General features: G+C 43.7%; 1 protein-coding gene across 1 annotated transcript in view; it reads left to right on the top strand.

Moving 5' to 3' along the window:
* Positions 1-23866, top strand: part of MAGI2 (membrane associated guanylate kinase, WW and PDZ domain containing 2) — a 748620-nt gene that overhangs the window by 683741 nt on the left and 41013 nt on the right. The window contains exons 17-20 of the mRNA XM_063134211.1: positions 1469-1654; positions 6072-6246; positions 9899-10139; positions 12725-12868. Coding sequence (XP_062990281.1) covers positions 1469-1654; positions 6072-6246; positions 9899-10139; positions 12725-12868 — 746 coding nt within the window. The remainder of the gene's footprint in view (positions 1-1468; positions 1655-6071; positions 6247-9898; positions 10140-12724; positions 12869-23866) is intronic.

Raw genomic sequence — 23866 nt, 5'->3', positions numbered from 1 at the left:
AACATCCTGAAACTTTGTTTCTTTTTCCATCAAGTTATTTTGGGTCATCTCCAGTTTTGTCTGACCCTTATTGCCAAAGGCAGTGTTTGGCAACTGAAGAACACATTTTTTATGAATTACACTTTTGCATGCCAAAATTAAACCTTTGCATGAATAACCCACATTCACAGAAGGCCATTACCATGTTTTTTCTGTAGCCTATTTGAATGACAATTCCGAGGTGTGAAAAGTCATGTCTCATTTTTGTCACAAAGTTGTATCCAATATTAGCCCTACTTAGAGCAGATCCATTAAAATGAATGAGACCTAAGTTATTCATGACTAACTTAAGTCCCATTCATTTCAATGTATCTACTCCAAGCAGGATGAACATTGGGTACAACCCAAAATAACTTAAGACATTGCATGCACACAAAGGGCGTGTCTACACTGGGGAGAGAAGGGGGAGGATCTCGTGACATGCTGATCGTGAGATTCTCCCCTTTGTCCACACGCGGCATGTGACATCCAGGGAGGAAGGAGGACGTCGCGTCCGCCATGTTTTATTTTATTGAAGGTGAGTGCACGAGCGCTCTAATGATAAGGTCAGTTTTTTTAAAGAGAAATGATCCTGCTTCCCCCCAAGGAGCTGGGACAAAACCAGGGCGGCTGCCCACACCTCTCGTGGTCTCGGGACAATCCCGATCCCAAGGGGAAAATCAGGCTAAAAGCCGTCCCGGTTATCCCAGGGATATGAAGGGATCATCCCTCCCTGCCCCCGGGATCCTCTGTGTGTCATGTGGATGCACAGGGATGATCCCGGGGTGATCCCCGGGATAAGGTCTAGACATGCCCATGGTCTCTGTTCAGAAGAACAGCTGAATGCACAGAGGTGGAGTGGGCTCAGTGTGACAAACTCATAGTCCAGACGGAGTTAGAATAACTGCTCTGAGTGTGCCTGCTGAAGAAATAGATTTAGCCAGGGCATTCAGTTGAGGAGAGGGGGCATCCACTGAACAGCTCGGAAATGGTACACACAGCTGGCATCATGTTGTCCACCCTGATTTAAAAGGTGTTTGAATCTTTGCCCTTCCGATTCAGCTTCAATCAAGTAATGGCAAACGTATAAGCGTAGTGAAAAAGGACATTTTCTCCAAGCTAATCTTAAAGAGAAGACTCATTCATAATGGACAGCGTGGCTTCCAAAGTGACTGCTGCTACCGCACCTTTTTATCAGTAGTAGCTCCACTAACACTGATTTAGCAGCAGGGCTTTTGAACAGAAAGCCTAGCATGCGGAAGGCGGAAGCTTGAACGGGAGTGAGAGAGAGTGGGGAGAGAAAGAGGCAACCATGTGCAGAGGTGGTCTAGACATTTCCCAGTAGAAGCCATTTTGTCTATATATAAACATTTGTTTGCTGGCTTGTACCTACAAGATCGTGTTGACTGTAAACTCATGCTAATTATGTGTGTGCATTTTCCTTTTCTAGCTGTACCCCACAAAATAGGCCGGATAATTGATGGAAGTCCTGCTGATCGCTGTGCGAAACTAAAAGTCGGAGACCGGATCTTAGCTGTGAATGGCCAGTCTATTATTAACATGCCTCATGCAGATATCGTGAAGCTAATTAAAGATGCTGGTCTTAGTGTAACTCTTCGCATCATTCCTCAGGAGGGTAAGTAATTGACCCTTAAAACCCAGGAGGAAAATAGAAGTAGCAACCAATTAATCTGAACTACACCCCTGGGAAAGTTAGGGAGTTTTTTTATATGTGCAGCCAGTGCATGGCATTATATAAATGCTACTGCTGCATCCCCGCAGACCTTGCTAGAACAGAGTCTGAGTGCTTCAAAAACACTTCAGATGGCAAAAGTATATTTGAACCACCAGGAAAAGCCTTGATGAAATACTTCAGGGTCTGTTCCTTTGCCTTGTGGGAGAGCTAACATTATACAGCAGTTGGAAATAATCACTAACAGCCCCTGTTCCATCCTCACCCCATTTTACATAATTGCAATTCCACTGACGTCAGCTAATTTGCTTGGGTTTTTTCTCTCCAATTGTGCAACTGAGAAAGGACTCAAAACCACAGGAGTTCTAACAGAATGACTTTTAAGCTTTAGAAACTTGTTCCTCCAGTGGTTTTGCATCTTGTCTACTTGTTTCTATTTGAGCCCACTGTAAATTTGAAATTCTGTCCGCAGTGTGAGAAGTTTCTGATTTGATGATGTTAGTTTAATTGCATGTTTCAAATGTCATATTGAATCTTAAAGTCACCTCACAGGCCAGAAGGGCGTAAATTCTTCCTCCCTCCACATTAGAAGTACGGCTTGTTGCAGGTTTTTTCCCCTCTCTCTGGTTCTCAGTTTTTCCTTTGTTGTTATTGAGAGGAGTGTGAAACATTAGTCGTGACTTTAGTACCCTTGAGTTCAGTGGAAATGAAGTTCAGCTAGCACAGTCGGGATGCAAAACAGGATAGCAGGTAAGGTGAGATGACCCAAAACATTTTTCTGTATGAGGCAAAGAACAAGAAGGCAAAGAACAAGATGGCTGCCCTTCCCATTCCATTATCAAAAGCTGACTGCACTGGCAAATGGACCTTTCTTTAACCCTGGAGAGGTGGGAGCAGCCCCCACCACACCTGAAGGTGACAAGGCACAGAGCAGGCTGCTTGACACAGAGCTCTCTCCTCCAACACCTTTGCTGCCATTTATTTATGTATTTGTTTGTTTATTGCATTTCTATACCGCCCATTAGCCGAAGCTCTCTGGGCAGTTTACAAAATTAAGACAATTCAAAGTATAAAACAACAGTATAAAACCATCATATAAAATACAGTATAAAAGTACAACCAATTCCCAGCGTCTGCTGCCTATAGTGGCTCCCGGCTGGCCCTGCATCTGAGCTGACAGGTTTCGGGATCCCACAGCAAATGGGCAAGTTGTTTTTATATTATTTTTTACCATGGTGGGATGCTGTCTGGAATTTTTATTTTTATTTTGCATCGGGAATAACATTGGCTCAGTTCAGACACCTCGTTTCTCAATGGTGGTTTTAGAACTCCACGGTGGAGTTTTTACACCCCCATGGAGAAATGTGTTGTCTGGCAGGAAAAAACTCCATGCAGAATATCCATGCTGTGCAGAGGAGAGTTCCTGCACAACCATTGCGTTGTGTGCTCCGTGGAGTTTTCCATTGCGTTGAGTTGACTTTTCCCACAGGCTGCAGAGTTCCCAGGCAAGAGCGGCAAAAGAAGTGAGTGCCGCTCTAGGGGCTTGTCTATACAGCTTGTTTACCCTGACTTAAATGTGCATATTTGCATTTTAGGACACATGACGCAGCCGTCCATTTGCCGTAGCGGTGGGTTTTTAACACGATAATGCGCATCTTTGCATTCGCAATTTAACACAACTTTTTGATCACGTCCGAGTTTGCACAGCATTATGGAGAGTTGCCAAGATTGTGGGTTTTTTGTTTGTTTGTTTGTTTGTTTGTTTGTTTTTTGCAGAAATGGCTGATGGGATACCATTGGGAGGACCGGGGGAGGAGGGAAGGCGGAGGAACGTTCAATCAAACATCACAATGAATTTTACTCAACTACATGGTAGCCCACAGTGGTGGAGTTAGAACATGTTGTGTGGAGAGCACCTCCTAAAGACTCAACCATTGAGTGGAGTTTTCACACTGTGTTGACTAACATGTTGTCTGAACTGAGCCAACGTCTCTGGATGTCTCCACTGATAAATCACAGTAATCTCTCTTTTCTTATTTAAGAAATTCAACATTTAAGAACATTGTGGTCACTTTAGGAGGGGAAAACACCAGAAACTACTGGAGGCAAAACTGTGCATATCTTTTCTGCAACATGTTAGCTGCAACCCAGTGCTCCTCCCCTACCCAGTGCCCAGATTTTGGTATAGATAGCTATGGGCCTATGCGGAAATAAAAAATGACTGCAAACTATGCAAGAGATAATGGAGAAAAATTGAGATTTCTGCCTGACCATCTGTCCACAAAGCAATCAATATTTGGTGTGAGCATTCTGTTCTTAGAGCTACAGGGGTAGCAGATGAGTTCTGGTGTGTTAAGTTGTCTATGGCCTGGTTCAGACAACACGCTAAACCATGCTGCTTAACCACAAAATGGTTAATGGACTGCATTAAGGTCAATGCATTCCGTTAACCATTTTGTGGTTAAGCAGCATGGTTTAGCGTGTTGTCTGAACCAGACCATTGTAGCTTTATATGTCAGTAGCACGTTATCAACAGACTAGATGATAGTCTGTTGATAACGTACTACTCTCCCACACTAGAGGCATTCAAGAGGCAGCTGGACAGCTATCTGTCAGGTATGCTTTAAGGTGGATTCCTGCATTGAGCAGGGGGTTGGACTCGATGGCCTTGTAGGCCCCTTCCAACTCTACTATTCTGTGATTCTAGACACATTGAATACACAAGGAGTGTGATTTTGTACCAATCTGTGTTGTTGGATGGATCACTCCTCTACATCATCGAGCCCTTTTCCCCCACCCCACCAAACTGGAAATGCCTTAGCAGTATATCATATGCACACTTACAAAAAAAAGGGGGGATAGTCTTCCTTTTACATGAGAGCTCACCTAAGAGGGATGCCCTTGTTAGGTAGAGGCCATTTTTAACCGAATTGATTTAGAATAGGCGAAAGAGCAACACCAGTCTAACCTATATATTTATGCCTGGTTGTTTAATCTCTCTAATTGTGCCCTATCCAACAGACTCAAATGGGTAATAGCAATTGTGCATTAACAGATGGATAGATTTTTGTCCCAAAGTGGCTTGCAACTTAAATAGAGTGTGGAGAATGGAAAGAGGAAGGCCTAAGAAAACAGCAAGAGTCTTATGTACCCTAAAACTAGCACTTTGTATTCGTAACTTGTACATTTACTCTAGCATAAACATTTCTGAAATTAGCCTAGGAAAAGACAGAAGTTGCACATAACACTAACCCATGGTTTATTTAATCCATGATTTGTTGCCCTACCCACGGTTTGTCTGGCAGACAATGAAACAAACTGTGGTTTGTTTTCTCAATTCCTGGGTTGCTTGCTTCCCTTCTCCTTGTCTTCCTTCCTGTCTTTATCCCAAGTGCCTTTGCAGCGCTGTAGTACTGGCATGAAGTGTGGCTCGGGAGGTTTACTGCTCTTGTCTGCTGTCTCTGCAGCCTGGAGAAACAACCCCGTGGATCTGGGTTCATACATAACAACAAGCCAGAATCCAACAATCCATACCATAGGTTGGCTTTATGTTTGAACCAGGCCAGGCCAGAATATTTTGAAGAGACGTTTATAAACTACCCCACTCACCTCCACTCATTCAGATATACTGGTTCTGTCCAATTCCTACACTTTCATTCCTTATCACTGAGTAAATTAGGATGCAGTACTACGCACCCTACTCAACCTTACGCGGTGGGAAGTCTTAATTAGCATTCCCAGGCTCCAATAGGTTTAGTCCTTCAAATCGGACCTCAAATGTTCATTTGACCTAAACATTATCCATGGCCAAATTGTTTGCTTCAAAGCAGGGTTTCTCTCTTTCTCTTCCCCTCTCTTACCACTTGTCACTTCTTTCATGATCATCTTCCATCTTTACTACATCTTGCTCCAAGAGGCCACTGGTCCAAATTTAAAACATCACATGACCCGAATTGTCTTTCATTTGATACTGTTGTGCTTTAGACAGGTGGACCTCAGACGTTTAAAGTTTACGCTTCATCGCTGCACCAGTTCTCACAATGGGGACTTCCCTAACCCCTATTTCCCTCTGCCCTTCAGAGGAGCTGTGAGAAACAGAACCCATGTGTTGGCTCTAACTAGGTGTTAAGTAACGCATAGATCAGCAGGAATTGTATGAGATTTCAAACCCCAGAGAATATCAAATGAAGCCTACTAAATTCAGGTGTCTGTAATCTAATTACAATCCAAGATTATAAAAGCATTGAGACAGAAACGGTCTGAGGTGAAGCCTGACAGAGCAATGATTGCCTCCCTTTGCCCTTTCCTCTGAATGCCATGTGGTGACAAGGCCTCTAATCTCCAGTGTTCCATTATACAGAGCTGAACAGCCCAGCTTCCGCACCCAGCTCAGAGAAACAGAGCCCCATGGCACAACAGCACAGCCCCATGGCTCAGCAGAGCCCCCTATCACAGCAGAGCCCTGTAGCACAGCAGAGCCCCGTAGCACAGCCGGCACCTCCACAGCCACTCCAATCTCAAGGACACGAAAACAGGTAAGGAAAGAAAAGCTGGCGCAGTGCCTAGCCTCCTCTAGCTCTACAATGCAACACCATGATTCCCTAAAAGTGGATTTGGCGGGCCTTGTTGGGGAGTGGAGAGAACAGCTCAGCTGTATTTGGGCTGGGATCCAGAATAGGATTCTGGATTTGGAGTGTGTTTGCAGAAGAAGCTGGGATCTTCCATTCACGAGAGGGGAGGCAATTTCCGCCAACTCCCTCTTTTCCCTGTCGCCTCCCATACCACCTCCCACAGTGTTCTGGAGGGTCTTCCAACTTTCCAGAGCAGATTTTGGGAGGCCGCAGAGGGAAGGAGAAATCCACAAATATCACTCCCCCCCCTCCCCAGCTTTTCATGAGTGGGCGTCTTCTGATGGGATCTCTTGATACCAACTCTTTATGTTAATGAAAGGGTACCTAATTTCATGCTTACTTCCCCAACAGTCTTGTTGGAGATGTGGTACAAAGAGGGATGACTCATTGTAGATGACGAGGCTACAAAAATAACATTATAGAATGCTATAATTGTGAACATTTTCACTTGGCACCATTCAATAGCATATTATCGCCCTTTTTCATGATACAAATTATTGAGGCATTGCCCCAAAGGATAAAATCGCTAACTACAGTGGTCTGAAAATGCATAGAAAATTAGCAGATTTGTGACAGTGGGCCTCTTCAGACAACATGCTAAGTCATGGTTGGGCCACTAACCCTTTTGCAGTAAATGGTTAGTGAACGTGTTTAAACTGTAGCTATGTAGCCACCATGGTTAGGAACGGTTCCCATGACACACTAAGCATTAACGTTTAGCTCAAAATGTTTAACCACTGTGGCTTAGCATGTCATCTGAACAAGATCAATATAACTAGTACCTTATTGCATGAAAAATTATGGGCAAAAAGTTCATTGGATGACTTCATCACATCAAAAGTGGTCGTGAAAGTTGGATCTGTTACGCTTATGGTTTTATTCCATCTTTTTAATCTTAAAACTGTTCCTCCCCCCACGATCCTCACAAACAAAGCAGCATGAGAAAACAGCTATCTTTGTTTACAGCAGATCTTTTTACTCCAAATAATTTCTGCCTGTTAGTTACTATCACTGGCCTTCCCCCCTCTCCGTCTTTCATTCATGGGCATAAATTCAAAAGCTGCACCTTAAAAGAATATGTCAGTTTAAAACTTCTATGGCCATCTTGTATTTTCCAGGCAATTATATTCTGTCCTTGGATTAACTTTTGTCTTGTAAAATGTGACTGAATACATTATCATTATACCCACTTCACATCATTGATTTACCAATGTAGCTCATCCAGACCTTGACCCCACAGTAAATGACAGTTTCAAAGTTTCTACACTGTGTTATAAAAAGGACTAATTAGCTGTGGTTCAAGTACAATGCCCTGTGTGTCATCTTTATTTAATACTCCTACAATATTCAGGCTGCAATCCTAACCACACTTCCCTGACGAAGTAAGTTCTATTTAATTGGGGCTTACTTTCACGTAAGAAGGCCAATTATCCAAAATATTTACAAGCTTGGGCTCCAATGAGGTATAGGGGCCCCAATGAGAGTTTAACATTTTTAATACTTGTTACACTTTTTGAATAGCAGACCTCCCATGTCTTAGGGCAAACTGCTTTTGAAACTGTTCAGTTTCAAGAGGTTCAAGTGCATGATCTGAAGGCACAAGATACATCAACCCTGCTGAAGCTAAGCAGGCCTGAGTCAGGCTGGGAAAACTTTGGCATTGAAAAGAGAGAGAGAGCTTCTTTAAATGAGCTTTTTATAGCACGCCACCCACAGATGATTGGTATTTGTTGGGTTTTCCTGCTGTGAACTTGCACTATAAAATGCCCACTAGAGGGTACTGTCCCATTGAATTGTATGGGCCATGTGGTTGCTGCTCTCTTCCTCGTATAATTACAGCTCGTTGTAAATGTGGAAGAGAAGCAGGAAGCAGAGCCACGGTAAGGGGATGCGATTCCCCCCCCTTCTGAAGAAGGTCAAAGACAGCTCAATCTAGCCCCAGGGTGTTCCTCTCTCTTCCCCAGCATACCCCTTGGTCATAAGGATCCTCTCCATTGGCCCATACAACCTGAAGTATGGACAATATTAAAGATTTGACAGGCCTTCTGCTTAACCTGCATGAACCAGGTGCATAAACACAGGCAAACCCAGACTGAACTGCTGAATCCTGTCAAAGAGGAAGGCTGTCCACAGAGGAAAGAAGGCTGATGAGCCCTTTGCCTGGATCTCAGAATCAGCAAGAATGTATCAGTGTCCCTTGCTTAATTCTACATACAACCCCTGTTAGAATTTAATTGTCAACCAGGGCTATAGAATCTCAGGGGGTTGGGTTCTCTTTAAGTTATGCTGGATGAAAAATGTCCATCTTTCTTAAAGATTATCTACCCTATGTCATGGGTAATGTCATAGTTTAATATGTTAAAACCAATATTTGAAAATCCCATTGGACTACCTATGTCCGGTATACAGGTCTCATGTAGCTCTTTTTGACAAAAGTAATATTAATTCCTCAAACTTCCATAGGGAAGTCTGTCTAGTACATTTCTGGAAATTCTGGTATGACCCCTCGGTAAAGGCTGCAATCCTATGCTCATTTACTTGGGAGTAACCCCCATTGAGCTCAATGGATGTAGTTCTGAGTAGTTGTTCTGAGTAGATGTAGTTCTGAGTAGACGTGTATAGGATCGCATTGTAAGAGTATACATATTCACATAGGCAGCAAATATTAGCAGTGTTTATCTGTGTGCATCATTATCTTGCTTGTGGGGAGTTACATTCTGATATTTATTACTGCTTTCTGACCTTAGTATGTAGGTGGCCAATCTGGGTCGCAAGTAACTTGGGCCAGTCTCCAGATGTGTTGGACTGCAACTTGCATCATCCCCAGCCAGCATGGGCATTGCAGTCCAACAAATCTGGAGGGCACCGGGTTGGGGAAGGCTGATTTAGGAGGTAATGACCCGTGCAAAGTGCATCCACTCAGGTTAGCACCCCTGCCTGCTTTTCCACTGCTGGATTGCCACCTGGGCTATGTGTCAGTAAGGGCAACATCTGGCCAGGGCAGCAGAAGCAGCAGCCAGCGAGGCAATCGAGGAATGGACAATATCGCCTTACAGTCAACTGTTGGGAAGTGTTGATGGAGTTTGGGGCAATAGTGGCGACTAGCCAGTTAGCAACCACACACTTCCGCCCTGCTGATGGAGGACGGCTGTTTCAGCCATTCCTGGTAAAGGGGATACGTCTTCTCCATCTCTGAATGCCCCAGAACAGAACTGCATGATTCCCACCCCCGAAATGAATCACAGGCTGCTGTTCATGGGGCGCAGTGGCGTGGTCGTGCCTCACTCCAGACACAGCTGGCTTACGAAAGAAGCCGTCACATCCTCTCATTTGCAGCAAGCGCCCTTTGAATGTGTGTCTGTTTCCCCCCTGAAAATTAAATATCACAAATGTAGGCATTTATTGCTTGGCCAAGCCCCGTGTTACTTGGTGTTAAAGTCCAGCAGTATGGTTTTCATTTCTTGGGATGTATCTAGCATCTACCCCGTTCTTACTTTTTAAAATAAATAAATAAAGCACTGTTAAGTTTCCAGCATGACTATCCTTTATTACTTAGTTATAGGTCAGAGGTAAAAGCACGGCAGGATGTGAAACCCGACATCCGGCAACCTCCATTTACAGACTATAGGCAGCCTTCAACGGATTATCGGCAGCCGCCATTAGACTACCGGCATCCTCCAGTATTGGATTACCAGCAGCCGCCACCTCTGGACTACAGGCAGCCCCCTTTGATAGACTACAGGCAACATTCTCCGGACACCAGGCAGTACCCCTTGTCAGATTACAGACAGCCCCAGGTACTGGTTTATTTGTATATAGATCATTTTTATAGAGTTTGTCCATGAAACTGTACCCGAAGCAGTTTGCAATGCACTTGATACGTCTGGCTGCTAACCCTAAATTGAAAACCCAAAGTTAGTGCTACATCAGAAACTGAGTGGAGTGTGCACAGCCCAATGGTAGGGCACATGCTCTCTGGCATCTCCAGGTAAAAAGAGTGATGGAAAAGACCTCTGTCTAAAACCCAGGAAGCTCCTGCCAGTTAGAGTAGACGGCAAGGGGGCAACTTGTGGCCCTCCAGATGTTTTGGCCTACAACTCCCATCAGCCCTAGCCAAGATAGACAATGGTGAGGGATCATGGGAGTTGTAGGCCAACAACGTTTGGAAGGACACAAGTTGCCCACCCCAGCCAGTAAACTATAATAATACTGGACTCGGACCAGTATTAGTTTTGAATGCCACAGTGTATATACAAGTATTTTTGGTGATTAAAAGAATTGCAAATGGATCCTGGGAAGTGTGCAGAGGAGAGATCTACAAATACACACACACACACACACACATACACACGCCTTCCTAAGGCTCATGTTCTCAGTGTGGCAATGTTATTATATCCAGCCTTATTGTTGGAGGCTCAAGTGTCTTCCACGGCACAAAGTATCTTAGGCTGATGCTCCAACTGTGATCCCTCCATGCTCTGACAACATCCCATTTGGCTTGCTGTAAGGCCACTGTCTTGGGAAACTGTTTGAAAACCTCAGCTGGTACAAAATATTGTAGATAGAAGGCTGACTGGGACCAGGCATTCAGACAATATCTCACGTGTGACTGCTGGTGTAACAAGGCTCATTGGATTGTAGTCACGCAGCCATTTGTTTTCGCTTTCATCATAGAATGAAATATGAATAATCAGAGCAGACCCACTCAGTGGATTGCCTAAATACAAACCAGGAGGAATTGCTGCATAAATACTGTCTCTTCTATCACTCTCGTAGATGGAGACTGCTTGGAATTAGGAAATCATAGAACTCTCTGCAAAAGCACTCAAGGGAAGCTTCTATTTGTTCAGAAGGTCATACCTGAGCGTGTACTTGCATTGTGGTTTGAATTATGCAAGCAGTCTCGATGTATGCAGAAATGGAACAGGTGCTTCTCTGCATAGAGCCCCTTAGATCCTGACATTTTCATTTTTGCCAGGCTTATGACCCAATCCTAAGACATATTGCAGCAGGACATGAATAACAGGACAGATGTAACAAGTAGATACATTGGGCCAAATGTTAATTTATGTTAAGCAAGTAATTTGCATTCACATTCACATCACCTGAAATGGTTAATAGTGCTTAAGGCTAAGGACTAGTTCCATGGACTTTGATGGAAAAATTATCACTCTTAGGAGCGTAATCAAGTAGGAAACTTTTCATGAACTGTATGACTCCAGGCTGCACCTGCAGAGGTTGCACATTTGAATGTTCTTCTATGAAAAGCTCCCTGCATATGGAAAACTAGCCTTGCAGGGAGCAGGAATGTCCTGTATTTCTATGTGGAAAAACACTTTCTTTGTGGGAGAACATTTAGGCCTACAACTTCCTTCCCCAAAGAATCCTGAGAAAGCTCTGCTGCTTGACTTTGTAGATTTTATAAACTGTGTGTGTGTGTGAGAGAGAGAGAGAGAGAGAGGTGGAGGGGAGAGAGAGAGAGAGAGAGAGAGAGAGAGAGAGAGAGAGAGAGGACAATTATATAGCACATCACATATAATTTCGAATGATAGTGCTTGGCAATTCAAAAGGGTAAAGAAACATCCGATTTGAAAGTTATGCATAAACAAGCTTTCTAAATTTCCTAAGAGAAGTGTTTAATATTCTCAAAATCTCCTTTACAGCCTTATCTGCAATCCACAATTGAAATACTAAGACTTAAGCAGATTTGCATCCTAATCCTATAACCATTTTCTTGGAAGTATGTCCCATTTTTTTCATTGGGATTACTTCCAGGTAAGCTTGTCTCTTTGGTTTTATTAGCATGGATGTATCTGCCTATGGTGAATCTTAATGAGAAACAATATTGGAATAATGTCATGTTTTGTGACATTGACCTGTCATGGGCTTGGATACACCCCATACTAAGATCTTACTGCTGATATGCACATTCTTGTCACAATAAACTGTGCTTTATTGTGATGTCCTAATGCAGCTAGTACGTCTTAGGCCTAATTCAAATACTTACCAGATGGCAACATGCGATGAAGAAGCAAGTACATACCTCTCCTCCCCACCACACAACTAAATGTACGACACAGGCACACCACACTAGCCTGAACACATGACTGTCATATTTGCATGATTTTCCCCCCTCAAAAAAAGGCGGGAAAGGTGTCTCCCCTTGGAATATAGACATCAGACATTACTTTAGGCCCCTTCAGCACCCAAAGATTGCCACCACCTAGTAAGTACCTTAACCAGAGCATAATACCAAGTAGTAAATCAGCTTGAAATCAAGGGCTTTCTTTTTAATGACCTGTACATTGAGAATGTTGGCCTCAAAAAAGGGAAATGCTATTGTCCATTAAAATAATATTTTCCGTGTTCTTTGACCATACAGGATTTTGATTATTTTACTGTTGACATGGAGAAGGGAGCCAAAGGATTTGGATTCAGTATTCGAGGAGGAAGAGAGTACAAAATGGATCTCTATGTGTTGAGGTTGGCAGAAGATGGGCCAGCAATAAGAAATGGAAGAATGAGGGTAAGATGGGTCAAAGAGGTGGGCAATAGCACACAGAGCTGGCCCTATCATTAGGCAGAGTGAGGCAATTGCCTCAGGTGGCAGATCCTGGGAGATGGCAGAAAGTGTTGAAGGAAAGAGGTGTGTGCCACATGGCTTGCCTTCTGCTCCCTAAGCTAGTCTGATGCCTTCAGGAGCAGTGAACAATGCTGTTTCATCACCAATGTTGAAGAAAGATTCAATTGCCAGTCCAGTTGGGTTTTGTACATAGAATGGGAGGGGGGCAGCGTCTTATTCCTTGTCTCAGGCAGGGAAATATATCAGGCCGGCCCTGCTAGCATAGGTACTTGAACGTAAGTTCCATTGAACAAAGTAGAACTTACTTAGAAGTAAGCATGCATACAATCAAGCTGGATTTTCTTCTGAGTCAAAATGCACACGGCTGAGCTGCATGACAGCTATCCAGCAACCTTTTCTCACAAGTATCTTTCTCCCGTGGGTCTGAAATCAATGGGACTTACAACACAAGGCTAAAGAATTGCAACCTAAAGCTGCAAAACTATACCTACTTTCCTGGGAAAAAGACCCTCTGAACTCAGTGGAACTTACTTCTGAGTAGCATGTGTAACAAGGCTGGGTCCATGCTGACCTCCATTGAAATTTGTGGCAGCAGCAGCAAAAAAAAAAATCTATTTACTACTCCATAGGAGTAATGGACAATGTGTTGGAATGGGATTCCACAAGGGGGGAGCAGTGGCAGTACTCTATGGGTGGTGGGGAATGGAGGGGTGAAAACGGCCCCTGGATCGCCTGCCATTGCCCACCCCTGGTGTATATGATTGCACCATATGAAAATCAAAAAGATGCAGTCCCGTGCCTAGTAGTATTTGTACACAATAGTCTGTGTAAACTCATCAAAATGTTCAGGGTCTACCCTTCCTTCCTGATGCAGAATACAGGTTCTTCCAAGGTAAAAAATAAATTCTGAGCTCTGTGGAAGCCATAATTTCACAGTACTCTCTTTGCAACAAAGGATTTTCATGGGGAACTATGAAAGTTAGCACTGATGGACTTCAGAAGGACAATATGTACATCTTAACCATCAACCTGCAGCATTTGTTGTTACTTTTTATCGCAAATAAGAAAGCTGTGTAGTTGTTGGAGGGATGTGTGTGTGTGTGTGTGTGAATTGATTAGAAGGGGATCAAAGAACTAAGAAAAAGAACATCAGTAACAATGCAAAGGAACTAACATTATGTACAAAAAAACATAATATAGAGATAAACAAGTCTCTTTGATCATACGTTGTGGATTTGTTTGCTCTTTGTGGCAAGATATAAATATCCTGCACGAATGAAAACATATTGTACTTTTATAAGGTTTCCTTCATGGCAGGAACTGCTGGAGGCTTTATTTCTAAGTCTGTCACTTACCCCTCTGGTTATTTTTTGATAACTTTTTAAAAACCAGTGATTAAAGACTGATCATGGAATCTTCCATATATTACAGCAATGTCATGGTCGCCACTGCAAATTACATTCACAAGGAAAGCATCTGTGTATTGATTCAACTTTGTATTCTAAAGAGGCACATGTTGCAGAAAGTTGTCTGAATTATGGATATAGGAGCATCATACGGAGCTCTCAGTGTCTCTTACAATCTTCTCCACAGGCCAGAAACTATATTTCATAATATAGCTGGTGCTTGAGCTACTGTGGAAGGAGCTTTAGAATATTTCTTTGTAAATGGGTGCTTTAGGGAGCACGTAGCCTTTTTTCATTGCGCTGTGAGAGTGGGTTGACATTAATAAAGAATTATGAACAAATGTCATAAGAACATCAGAAGAGCCATGATGAATCTGACCAAAGGCCTATCTGGTCCAGCATTCTGTTCCCACAGTGGCCACCCAGCTGCCTGTGGGAAGCTCACAAGAAGGTCAAGAGTGCAATATCACCCTTCTGCTCGTGTTCCCCAGCAATTGGTGTCCATGGGAATACTGCCTCCAAGACTGGACGTATCGCCATCAGGACTAACAGCCATTGATAGCCTTATCCTCCAGGCATATTGTCTGATCCCGTTTATTTATTTATTTATTTAATTATTACATTTCTATACCGCCCAATAGCCGGAGCTCTCTGGGCGGTTCACAAAATAATTTAGGAAGCATTCAGCACCAACAAATAGAAATAGTTTGATCCAGGATAGACTAGGAAGTGATTTTGCTGAACATGTAGGGTCACGAGGTTATGAATTAAGCTTGCTATTGACAAATACTGCAGGAAATTATTTTGAATGACTTTACCCATTTTCAAATCTAAAGAAAAGATGGGTAACCAGACCTAGAGATCTCATTGAAAGGGAAAAACCGGAGTGCCATCTCCTCCACTTACACCAGCCAGCTTTGTTCAGAAAGCCATCTAAATGGGACAAAACGCAAAAGTCAATTTTGCAGACGTCTGCTCTCCAGGAAACCTTCAAAGCTTAGCAGCCGAGCCAAGGATCCGCACGATTCTTCCGCATGAGGAAGTTGATCTTGCGCCCCATTTCGGTGTTATAGATCCTCCGGCATGTCTCATACGCCACGCGCTGCCTCCGGGGGCAGGGTTTCTCGTAATAGCGCCGCCGCTTGGCCTCGTCAATGATGCCGTCCATGGTTAGGATCCTGTTGAGGACTTTGTAGGCGGTTTAGAGCTGTTGGTGTCCCAGCTTGTGGTAGCGAATGCCGTACTTTAACTATGCGCTTTGTGAAGAAGTCCTTCCTTTTCTCTGTCCTGAATCTCCTACCATTCAACTTCATGGGATGACCCCAGGTTCTAGTTTTTTGGGCAGAGGAAGAACTTCTCCTTATCCATTTTCTCAACACCATGCATAATTTCAAGCGTGGTCATATGCAAAGATCCCTGCAAAGGACTGAGGCGTCACACAGCAAAAACAAAAAACAACACACCCTTTTGTTGGGTTGAGTTGTTTGTTTGTTTTAAAAACACAGAGTATGCCCTTTTCATTTTAACGCTGATATTTCTTCCCATTTATGTCTCCTGCACAAGAAATATTTGCCCCTAGTCTTAAAGCATTCAGATCAAAACCAGGGAAAACACCAGGCCAAAATGCACATTAAGGAAGTCAGAAGAAAATGCTTGCAGGCTTTGCAAAATGTAATCAAAAGGCTGCAGTGGCTGGAATGCTGAAACCCTTACAGCAAATTCATGCAAGAGAAACAAGTGGGGGAAGAAAATGAAACAGCAATCTTGCGTTTAACAGGATGTGTGACAGCCTCTTCAGTGAGGATCACCGGCTGGGTCAATAGACTCCTTCCAAAGAAATGAACTAAGAATGATGGGTACACAAGACTGATGGAACGGAACTCATCAATGATTACAGGAGAGGTGTTCGTTTATAGAAGGAACGCGAGAAACACTGAAGAAATGAACGGCAAGAACAGAAAGTGCTCATTGGAAAAGGAAGCCAACGGAGCTTGCCTGAATTCAACATGTGCAGCAGATCAAACTCTCTTAGGTGCTGGGGCACAACAGCACAGTACAATCTGATTTTGTGGTTACCCTGGAGAACATCCAGACATTCAACTAATGAGATATTTGAGTCAACAGGAGAGTGCTTTGGCTTAGGGTGATACACTGATATGGAGATACTCAGGAGGACAAACAGCGAATTCAAATTACCTGGAGGTGTTTTCTTTTCCGTGATCGATATTTCTGATTCGAGGTTCTATTTGACACGTTTCCCCACTGCTAAGGAATCTCACATTGCCTGTGCCAATTCCTGAAAGATGAGTATTTGCCACCTTTGAAAAAGTTTCTTCAGTGTCAGTGATGTTGCACAGGACACGAGTTGACTGTTGAGGTGTTTATTCAGCCAAACGGAGCGCCATGGGGTAGCTATCTCAATGCAGCTTCTACTTATAGACTTTTTTCAGATACTGTTACCGGGCAGATTTTCCTCAGTCAGCATCTTTTAGCTGGGGGTCCAGTCTTTGTGGTCTCCTGCCTCACATTTCTGTGCACACGTATATATCAGATATGGGCAGGGGAACAGACACCAAGTCCGTTCCTTGGTCACATAGTAAAATAAGTCACAGAGGCAAAGCGGATATACAAGATGGTGTTACTTTGGTTCAGCATTCTCCATCAATGTTAGCCCCGTGTCTGCAGTTTGCCTGTTCACAGGCTCCATTCAGAGTTTCTGGCAAAGGTGCAGAGCTTGAAGGGCAGCAGGCACAATGCTACCCGCCTCCCTCCACATGTCCTTTGTACATGCTTTGCTTACTGCACAGTGCTATTGGTGTAGTGGATAAAGTGTTGGACTTGGTCTAGTTGAAATCCTCTCAGCCTCGAAGGTCCCGGAGGAGGGGAGCATTAGGCAAGTCTCCTCATTTTCATAGGCGTGCGCAAGGGGTGTGCCAGGTGTGCCCAGGCACACCCTAATGTCTCAAGCAATTAGCACCAAATTGAGGGTCCATTAAGTAGGGACCGAGAGGAGGATTCAGACTCAGGGGAAAACGGTCCTCTAGCTGCCCTGTCGCTGCCCACAGAAGCGCACTGTTGCTTCCGGCAGCAGGAACGAAAAGGAATCGCTCTGCTGGGAGCCTCTCTGCCAGGATCCACACTTCAAAGAGGCCAGGAGGAGGGGCCCCAAAGGCTAATATTGCCTCGTAAGCCCCCCCTCCGGCCAGTGTCACTACAAAGCCCCACCAGTGCTGGAGCTTTAGTACTGTCTCCTCACCCCCTCCCCACCTGCAATGGCCTTCCTGCAGTCAGGCAAGTAAAGTGTGGAGTAGGGCATCAGTGTCTACACTGCTTAACAAATAAATGAATAAAAATAAGGTCCTTTATGATGGAGTATTCAATCAATGTTCTCTGGGTGCACACCCTAATGAAATGTGCTGTACATGCCTATGCTCATCTTTCAACATAACTTGGCTCCCAGGGCTGTGAGTTAACTATTTGTTTGGGTTCTGGGATGTTTGTCCTCAGTAGGAAAGGGAGAAGAAGGGATGAATTGTGTGGGGGGGGAGAGAAAAACGATAGTGCAGTTGTAGCTGTAAACGGAGCTGGAGAGAGAGAGAGAGAGAGATTTAAAAGTGTTCTGTAGAAATACTGGGATTTCTTTCTTATGGAGGAAAAGGCAGACCCAAAGCAAATAACGATGAGCTTTTAAACAACCCACAGCTTTTCTTTCCATGTCCATGCTTCAGCTTCTGGCTTTCCAGCCTCTGCTTCTGTTGTTGTTTTCAGCTTATCATCGGATTAGGCCTCAGGCAGGGCCTACTGTATTGGTAACTGCTGCTTCCAGCTTCTCTTGCCTTTGCATTTCCCTGATCTTACTGCAGCTTCTCTTCCTGCCTATCCACCAATATGAGTCATGTACCGCCACCATCTTTTTTTCTTTCTTCGGCTGTAAATGGAGCGGAGATAAAGAATAAAGTGTTCTTTAGAAATACTGGAATGTCTTTCTTATGGAGGAAGAGACAGACTCAAAACAAATGGCAATGAGCAAAACAACGGGATCACTGTAAGTACATGACCCTAAGCAATTTGGAGGAAGGATGGTTTACAATGCAGCCCTATAAATTAGCCTTCTCCAGTCTGGCATCCTCCAGACTTGGTGGACTACAACCTCTATGACCATCCCTGTCTATCACAACCGAGGATATTGGTAGCTGTAGTCCAACACATCTGGAGGTTGCCTGGTTGGGGAAGGCTACTATAAAAATATAAATATGACTTAGGAAGTCATTCTTAATTAAGATGGTTCCTGCCCCCCCCCGCCCCCCCCCCAAAAAAAACTTGTACAATGGTCTGTGCTCTGAATCTTACATTCCAGCCAGAGTCTACTTCCACTAAATCTCAAAACTCTTAGCAATATGTTTGGCTATCCTATGTTTTTCTGAAATGCAGGTTCTAAAGGCATACAGAGGATTTTACCCTAATTCCCTACTTGGCATACATCATTATCCAGCTTTAGTGATACTGGCATTGGCTTCTGATTGGTCTTATAATTCTTGGAACCAAATTGAGTACTAAAGCCTTAGCTATATAGTATCCTAAAGTGTGATGAGACATCAGTTCACTCTCTTTTCACAGACCGCTAGGCCCGAGGAAGTGTATATTGAAAAGAGACATAAATTTGGGTCAGATTTAGTGCATATGCAGCAAAGAAATGCAAAATGAGTTCCTCTAAGATGCTGGATGTATTTCAAGCTGCATAGTTGATTCCATCATAAATCAGGAGCAAATGGGTGATCCATTATACAATATCTTTACACGAACTCAGAACAATCCATAGCATTTATTCAATGAAAGATAAAGGGAAGGAAAAATTAATCTATGATTAATTTGATTCCTGATGTGTAAGATAAATTTGGAGGTCCAGGTCTTTGCCATGACAGTCCCTTTAGCCACGGCCCCACGGAGAGTCCAGAAAGGCAGGCAGCTGTATTGATCTATATCCACAAGCCATTAGCAGGGTTTCTCTTCACTAGGAGCAGGACTTTTGTAAAGTTAATGGGTCTTACTTGCCCGTTCAAGACCAAGACATCCCAAAATATTCTATGGGCGTGGCTAGACGGGGCGATATCCCGGGGATCGTCCCTATGCTTCCACATGACGCACAGGGGATCCCGGGAGCAGGGAGGGATGATCCCTGCATTTCCCCAGGATACGGCCCTACACATTTTTCTCACTTTTTCCCACAGTCCCGGGATGATCCCAAGACCGTGTGGGCAGCCATCCCGGTATAGTCTTGGCTCCTCGCAAGTAAACGCAAGGAGCCGGGAACCGGGCACAGGGCATGGAGCTTTTTAAAAAACACCAACACCTACCTTTGCACTAGAGTGCTGGTGCTCTCCAGCTCCTGTTTCTTTTTTTAAAAAAATGGCAGGCTCGACATCCTCTTCCTCTTGGGACGTCGCGCGGCTCGTGTAGACAAGGGGGCAATCTTGCAATCATCATATCGTGAGATCACCCCCCTCCACCCCCCTTGTCTAGCCATCCCCTATGTTACAACAGCGATAGCTCCCAAGAATATCTTGTAGCTGAGGGGAAATCCACAACAGCCACAGGCTCCTAATTACTATGAGGTTAGCGGAGGGGTCATAGACGCTGGGGAGGCAGGTGACATCAGCATTCCTGTTAATCAAAAAGTCAGTGCTTCAACCCTGTGAGCCCTGGATGGCCTACAATACTGCTTGCGTCTCCAAAACATCAACTCAGCTTGACGCATTACAAATGTCTTTATCATTCCGTCATTCATGGAAAATCTTTAATAACTTTCGTCCCAGAAAGCTGAACTAATAATCTGAATTCTAGTCAGGTTTAATGTAACATTTTTTTAAAAAAAAAAAGAAATGTCAAATGATATTGGGTTTAAACTTGTATTTCTGTAAGAGTATACATATTTCTGGCTCTGTAGTGTGTGTTAGCATGGCCACTGGTGAATTATGCATAAGATTTCTGGCCCATGTGCCTAAATAAAATTATAGTTCTCATCAAGAATGTGAAACAATAGTCAAGCTTTAAGGCTTCTTTCAGCCAAAACGTCATGGGCAAAAGCTGCACATTGTTTTAACCTTTTAAATAATTTAAAGGGCAATCTAGAAAACATTGCTGCTTCACAATTCCCATTTATTCAGTTGCATTCAGGCAGGAGCCACATACAGGCTCCAGAAAAATGAATGCAGCGTGTTACTTAGTATAAAACAACCCCTCAACTTCTTGTTACTATCCCAGTTGGGGAACATCCAATTATCTTATTTGGGGGCAACGAATAAAGGGACTTCCTATCAGTTTCCTACGTCAATAGCAAAGACCATGGCATAATCTACACCAAGCAGGATATTGCACTATGAAAGTGGTATACAAAGGCAGGAGCCACACTACTGCTTTATAGCGGTATTGAAGTGCACTGACAACTGTTGGGGCCCATTGACACATATACAGCTGTCATACTGCTATAGCCTGCTTGGTGTGGCTCTTGCCTTTTATATACCACTTTCATACCGCCTTCATAGTGCAATATACTGCCTGGTGTAGACACGCCTCATGGTTGGTCTTTGCTACTGAAAAATGAGCAACCGCTCAGCATAGCCTAGCAAATGCAGAAAACAAGGAAGGAAATAGATCACATGGTATTATGTTGCATTGGAGCTTGGCAGAGACAAAAGGGCATTGCAGTGAGAAAACGTCGGGGGCATGGAGGAGACATGAGAAGAGGGATGATCATGGGTTGGATCTAAAGCAACTTCTTCCAATGGAGGAAGGAAGCTCCTCTGGATCTAAGCTCATTGGTTATTTTTTAATTTGTAAGATTCTATCTAGTCCACTGTAGGCTCAGAGCCAGCATGCCACAAAATCACCATAACAGAGTCTAGTTTCCCTGTCCCCCCACCCCTATTAGTGCCTTGCTACACGGGGTTATGCATGCCTCCCCTATTCGATGCAGCCTTCCCCCCATCACGTGGTCAAGGAATTTCAGCTCCGAGATCAGCTCCTTGACCCAGCAAAGAGGGTGGCCTTAGGTTATCATTTCATTTGAATTCTTAATATAATAGTATATTGCCTCTATATTTTGAGATAACAATTACATGCCCCATTTAACTAAGCAGATCCATATTGCATATCGCTTCCTGGATCAGGAACTGTGAGCATAAATTGGATGTCTACCCAAATTTGTGTTGGAACATGCATTGGAGTGTGGATACCATCTCTAGGCTCGCAGGCTGCCTGCAGTCCCCATTGCTCCCTGGTGCAGTCCCTGCTGCCCTTGAAAATAATAATAAAAAATAACAAAGGCATCTTTAGCATCGATAGAGTGCCAAAATGGCCAAATCTACCTTGTAAACTAGCACAATTTAATCAGTTAGTCCGTGATGGGCCTGTTAGTCCGTGATGGAGGGGTGAAGATCTCGCGATGGTTTTATTGCGAGATCCCCCCTCAGTTTACACATGGTGCGTGACGACCTCAGATGGAGAGGTGTTGCACCCGCCATTTTTATTTTTATTTTTCTTAAAGAGGCAGCAGCACATGAACGCTCTTGCGCAAAAGGTAAGGATTTTTTAAAAAATAATTTAATTTCCCCACTCGCCCCACCTCACCCCTGAGGAGCGCTGCACCCCATGCATGGGTCCTGGCTCCTCGCGAGGAACTGCAAGGAGCCGGGACAAACCGCAGCGCCTGGCCACACATTCCGCGGTCTCGAGCTCAGCCTGAGACCACAGAATAACCAGGCCTAAAGTCCCAGTGCAAGGGAGGGATCATCCCTCCCTGATCCCGGGATCCCCTGTGCGTCATGTGGACTCACAGGGACGATCCCGGGGATCACCCCAGGATTTCGCCCGGTCTAGCTATGGCCATAGTAGCACTGCAGAGCAGTTTGATGCTTAAAGTTGGCATCAAATTTTACAACTTTGCTCACTTTTTAGAGGGGCACCAGCTCCTGAAGTTGCCCACTTCTTCTATATGCCGTGCATTTCTTTCAGTGAGAAGTACGTTAAAATGCTCATCTACATCTACATCCTGGTGCAGGTGTAGAGAGATCAAAGCGAGAATGCTTGTGTAGGTAATACTAAAAGTGTCCAGGATTTCATTACAATTCATTATATTTACACTAAAAATGTGTGGAGATTTTATATGGCTTTATATTAATCTTTATTATATTGTACTTATTTTTACACAGCTGCTTAGTTGGTACATTTCTCTTCCTTCTGTTTTGCCAGATGGAAACTGACATTATTTCCCCTTTCCCTGTAATTGGCATTAAGGACTAATTATTTTTATTTTGCGAAAAAGAGGTGCTAACTTCTGGAGAGATACTAAATTCAGTTGTATCTCGTGATAAGAGAATTCTCATTTATGTTCAGAATGTTCTGCATGCAAGAACGTCAAACAATGCAATCCATAAATCACTTTCATGGAAGAACTATACTACTTCTGTGATTTTGAGTGTTAAACTCGTGTCTGACATAAACATCAGAATGCTGCTTGGCCTTTCTTTATCTCATGGCATCTTTTCTTCTATCATTACTGAGCATTTTTTAAGAGAAACCATGATTTCCCCGAAGTGGCTCACACATCAGAACTATCTCCGTAACCCTTGTCACTCTTCAGCCACATGCTATTTCAACATGACATGCTCAAAGTCTTATTGGGCTGTTAAAAACGTCGGTAGGGAACTGAGCACAATGGTAGAATGACTGCTTTTCAAGTAGAAGGTCCCAAATTCAGTTCCAGGGTTCTCTGGTTAAAAGGATCAGCTACAAAAAGGGACATTTCCTAGCTAAAGGACAAAATATCTGAAGTAAGTTTGGATGATTACCATTCGTAGTGGGCAGGGCAGACATGTTGAGCAGATATGTAAGGCAGGATAATCATATGTACTTTTCCTATACTCTGCTTTACTTCAGAGGCTGTGGCATTATGGACTGGAAAAGAGCAATTGAGTTCAAAAGGTTTTTCCAGGCGATGGTTTTAGAGCCAAAAATGCACAACGCTTATTTGTTACGGGTAATCGCACATTGCTCCTCAACATAGCACTTCCCGTGTCAAGACGTCATCCAAATAACTGAATAATAATTTATATCAATGTAAATTTAATTGAGTAAATAAATAAATTCTGCTCTCATGTCCCTGCCATCTCCCTCTAGTGAGTACATTGATTTTATGTATTTTATACTTCCTGTTGTTCCCCACCTCAATCAAAATGGAGACACGGGTAAGAAATTATTATTATTATTATTATTATTATTATTATTATTATTATTATTATAGCATGAGTGCTAATAGGACTCTAATTGCAGAATTGTCATGGTCACCTATTGCTGTTGATTAATCTTAGGCCATGGCTAGACCAGGCAATACCACAGTGATTGCCCCGGGATCATCCCTGTGCGTCCACGTGATGCACAGGGGATCCCAGGAGCAGGGAAGGATGATCCCTCCCTTGGACCAGGATATCGGCGTAGCCTTTTTCCCCCACAGAACATGTGGATGGGCATCGTGGGTTGT

The sequence above is a fragment of the Elgaria multicarinata genome, chromosome 9, assembly GCF_023053635.1.
Source record: "Elgaria multicarinata webbii isolate HBS135686 ecotype San Diego chromosome 9, rElgMul1.1.pri, whole genome shotgun sequence".
NCBI classification, from domain to species: Eukaryota; Metazoa; Chordata; class Lepidosauria; order Squamata; family Anguidae; genus Elgaria; species Elgaria multicarinata.
This window is presented reverse-complemented; position numbering and strand designations above follow the sequence as displayed.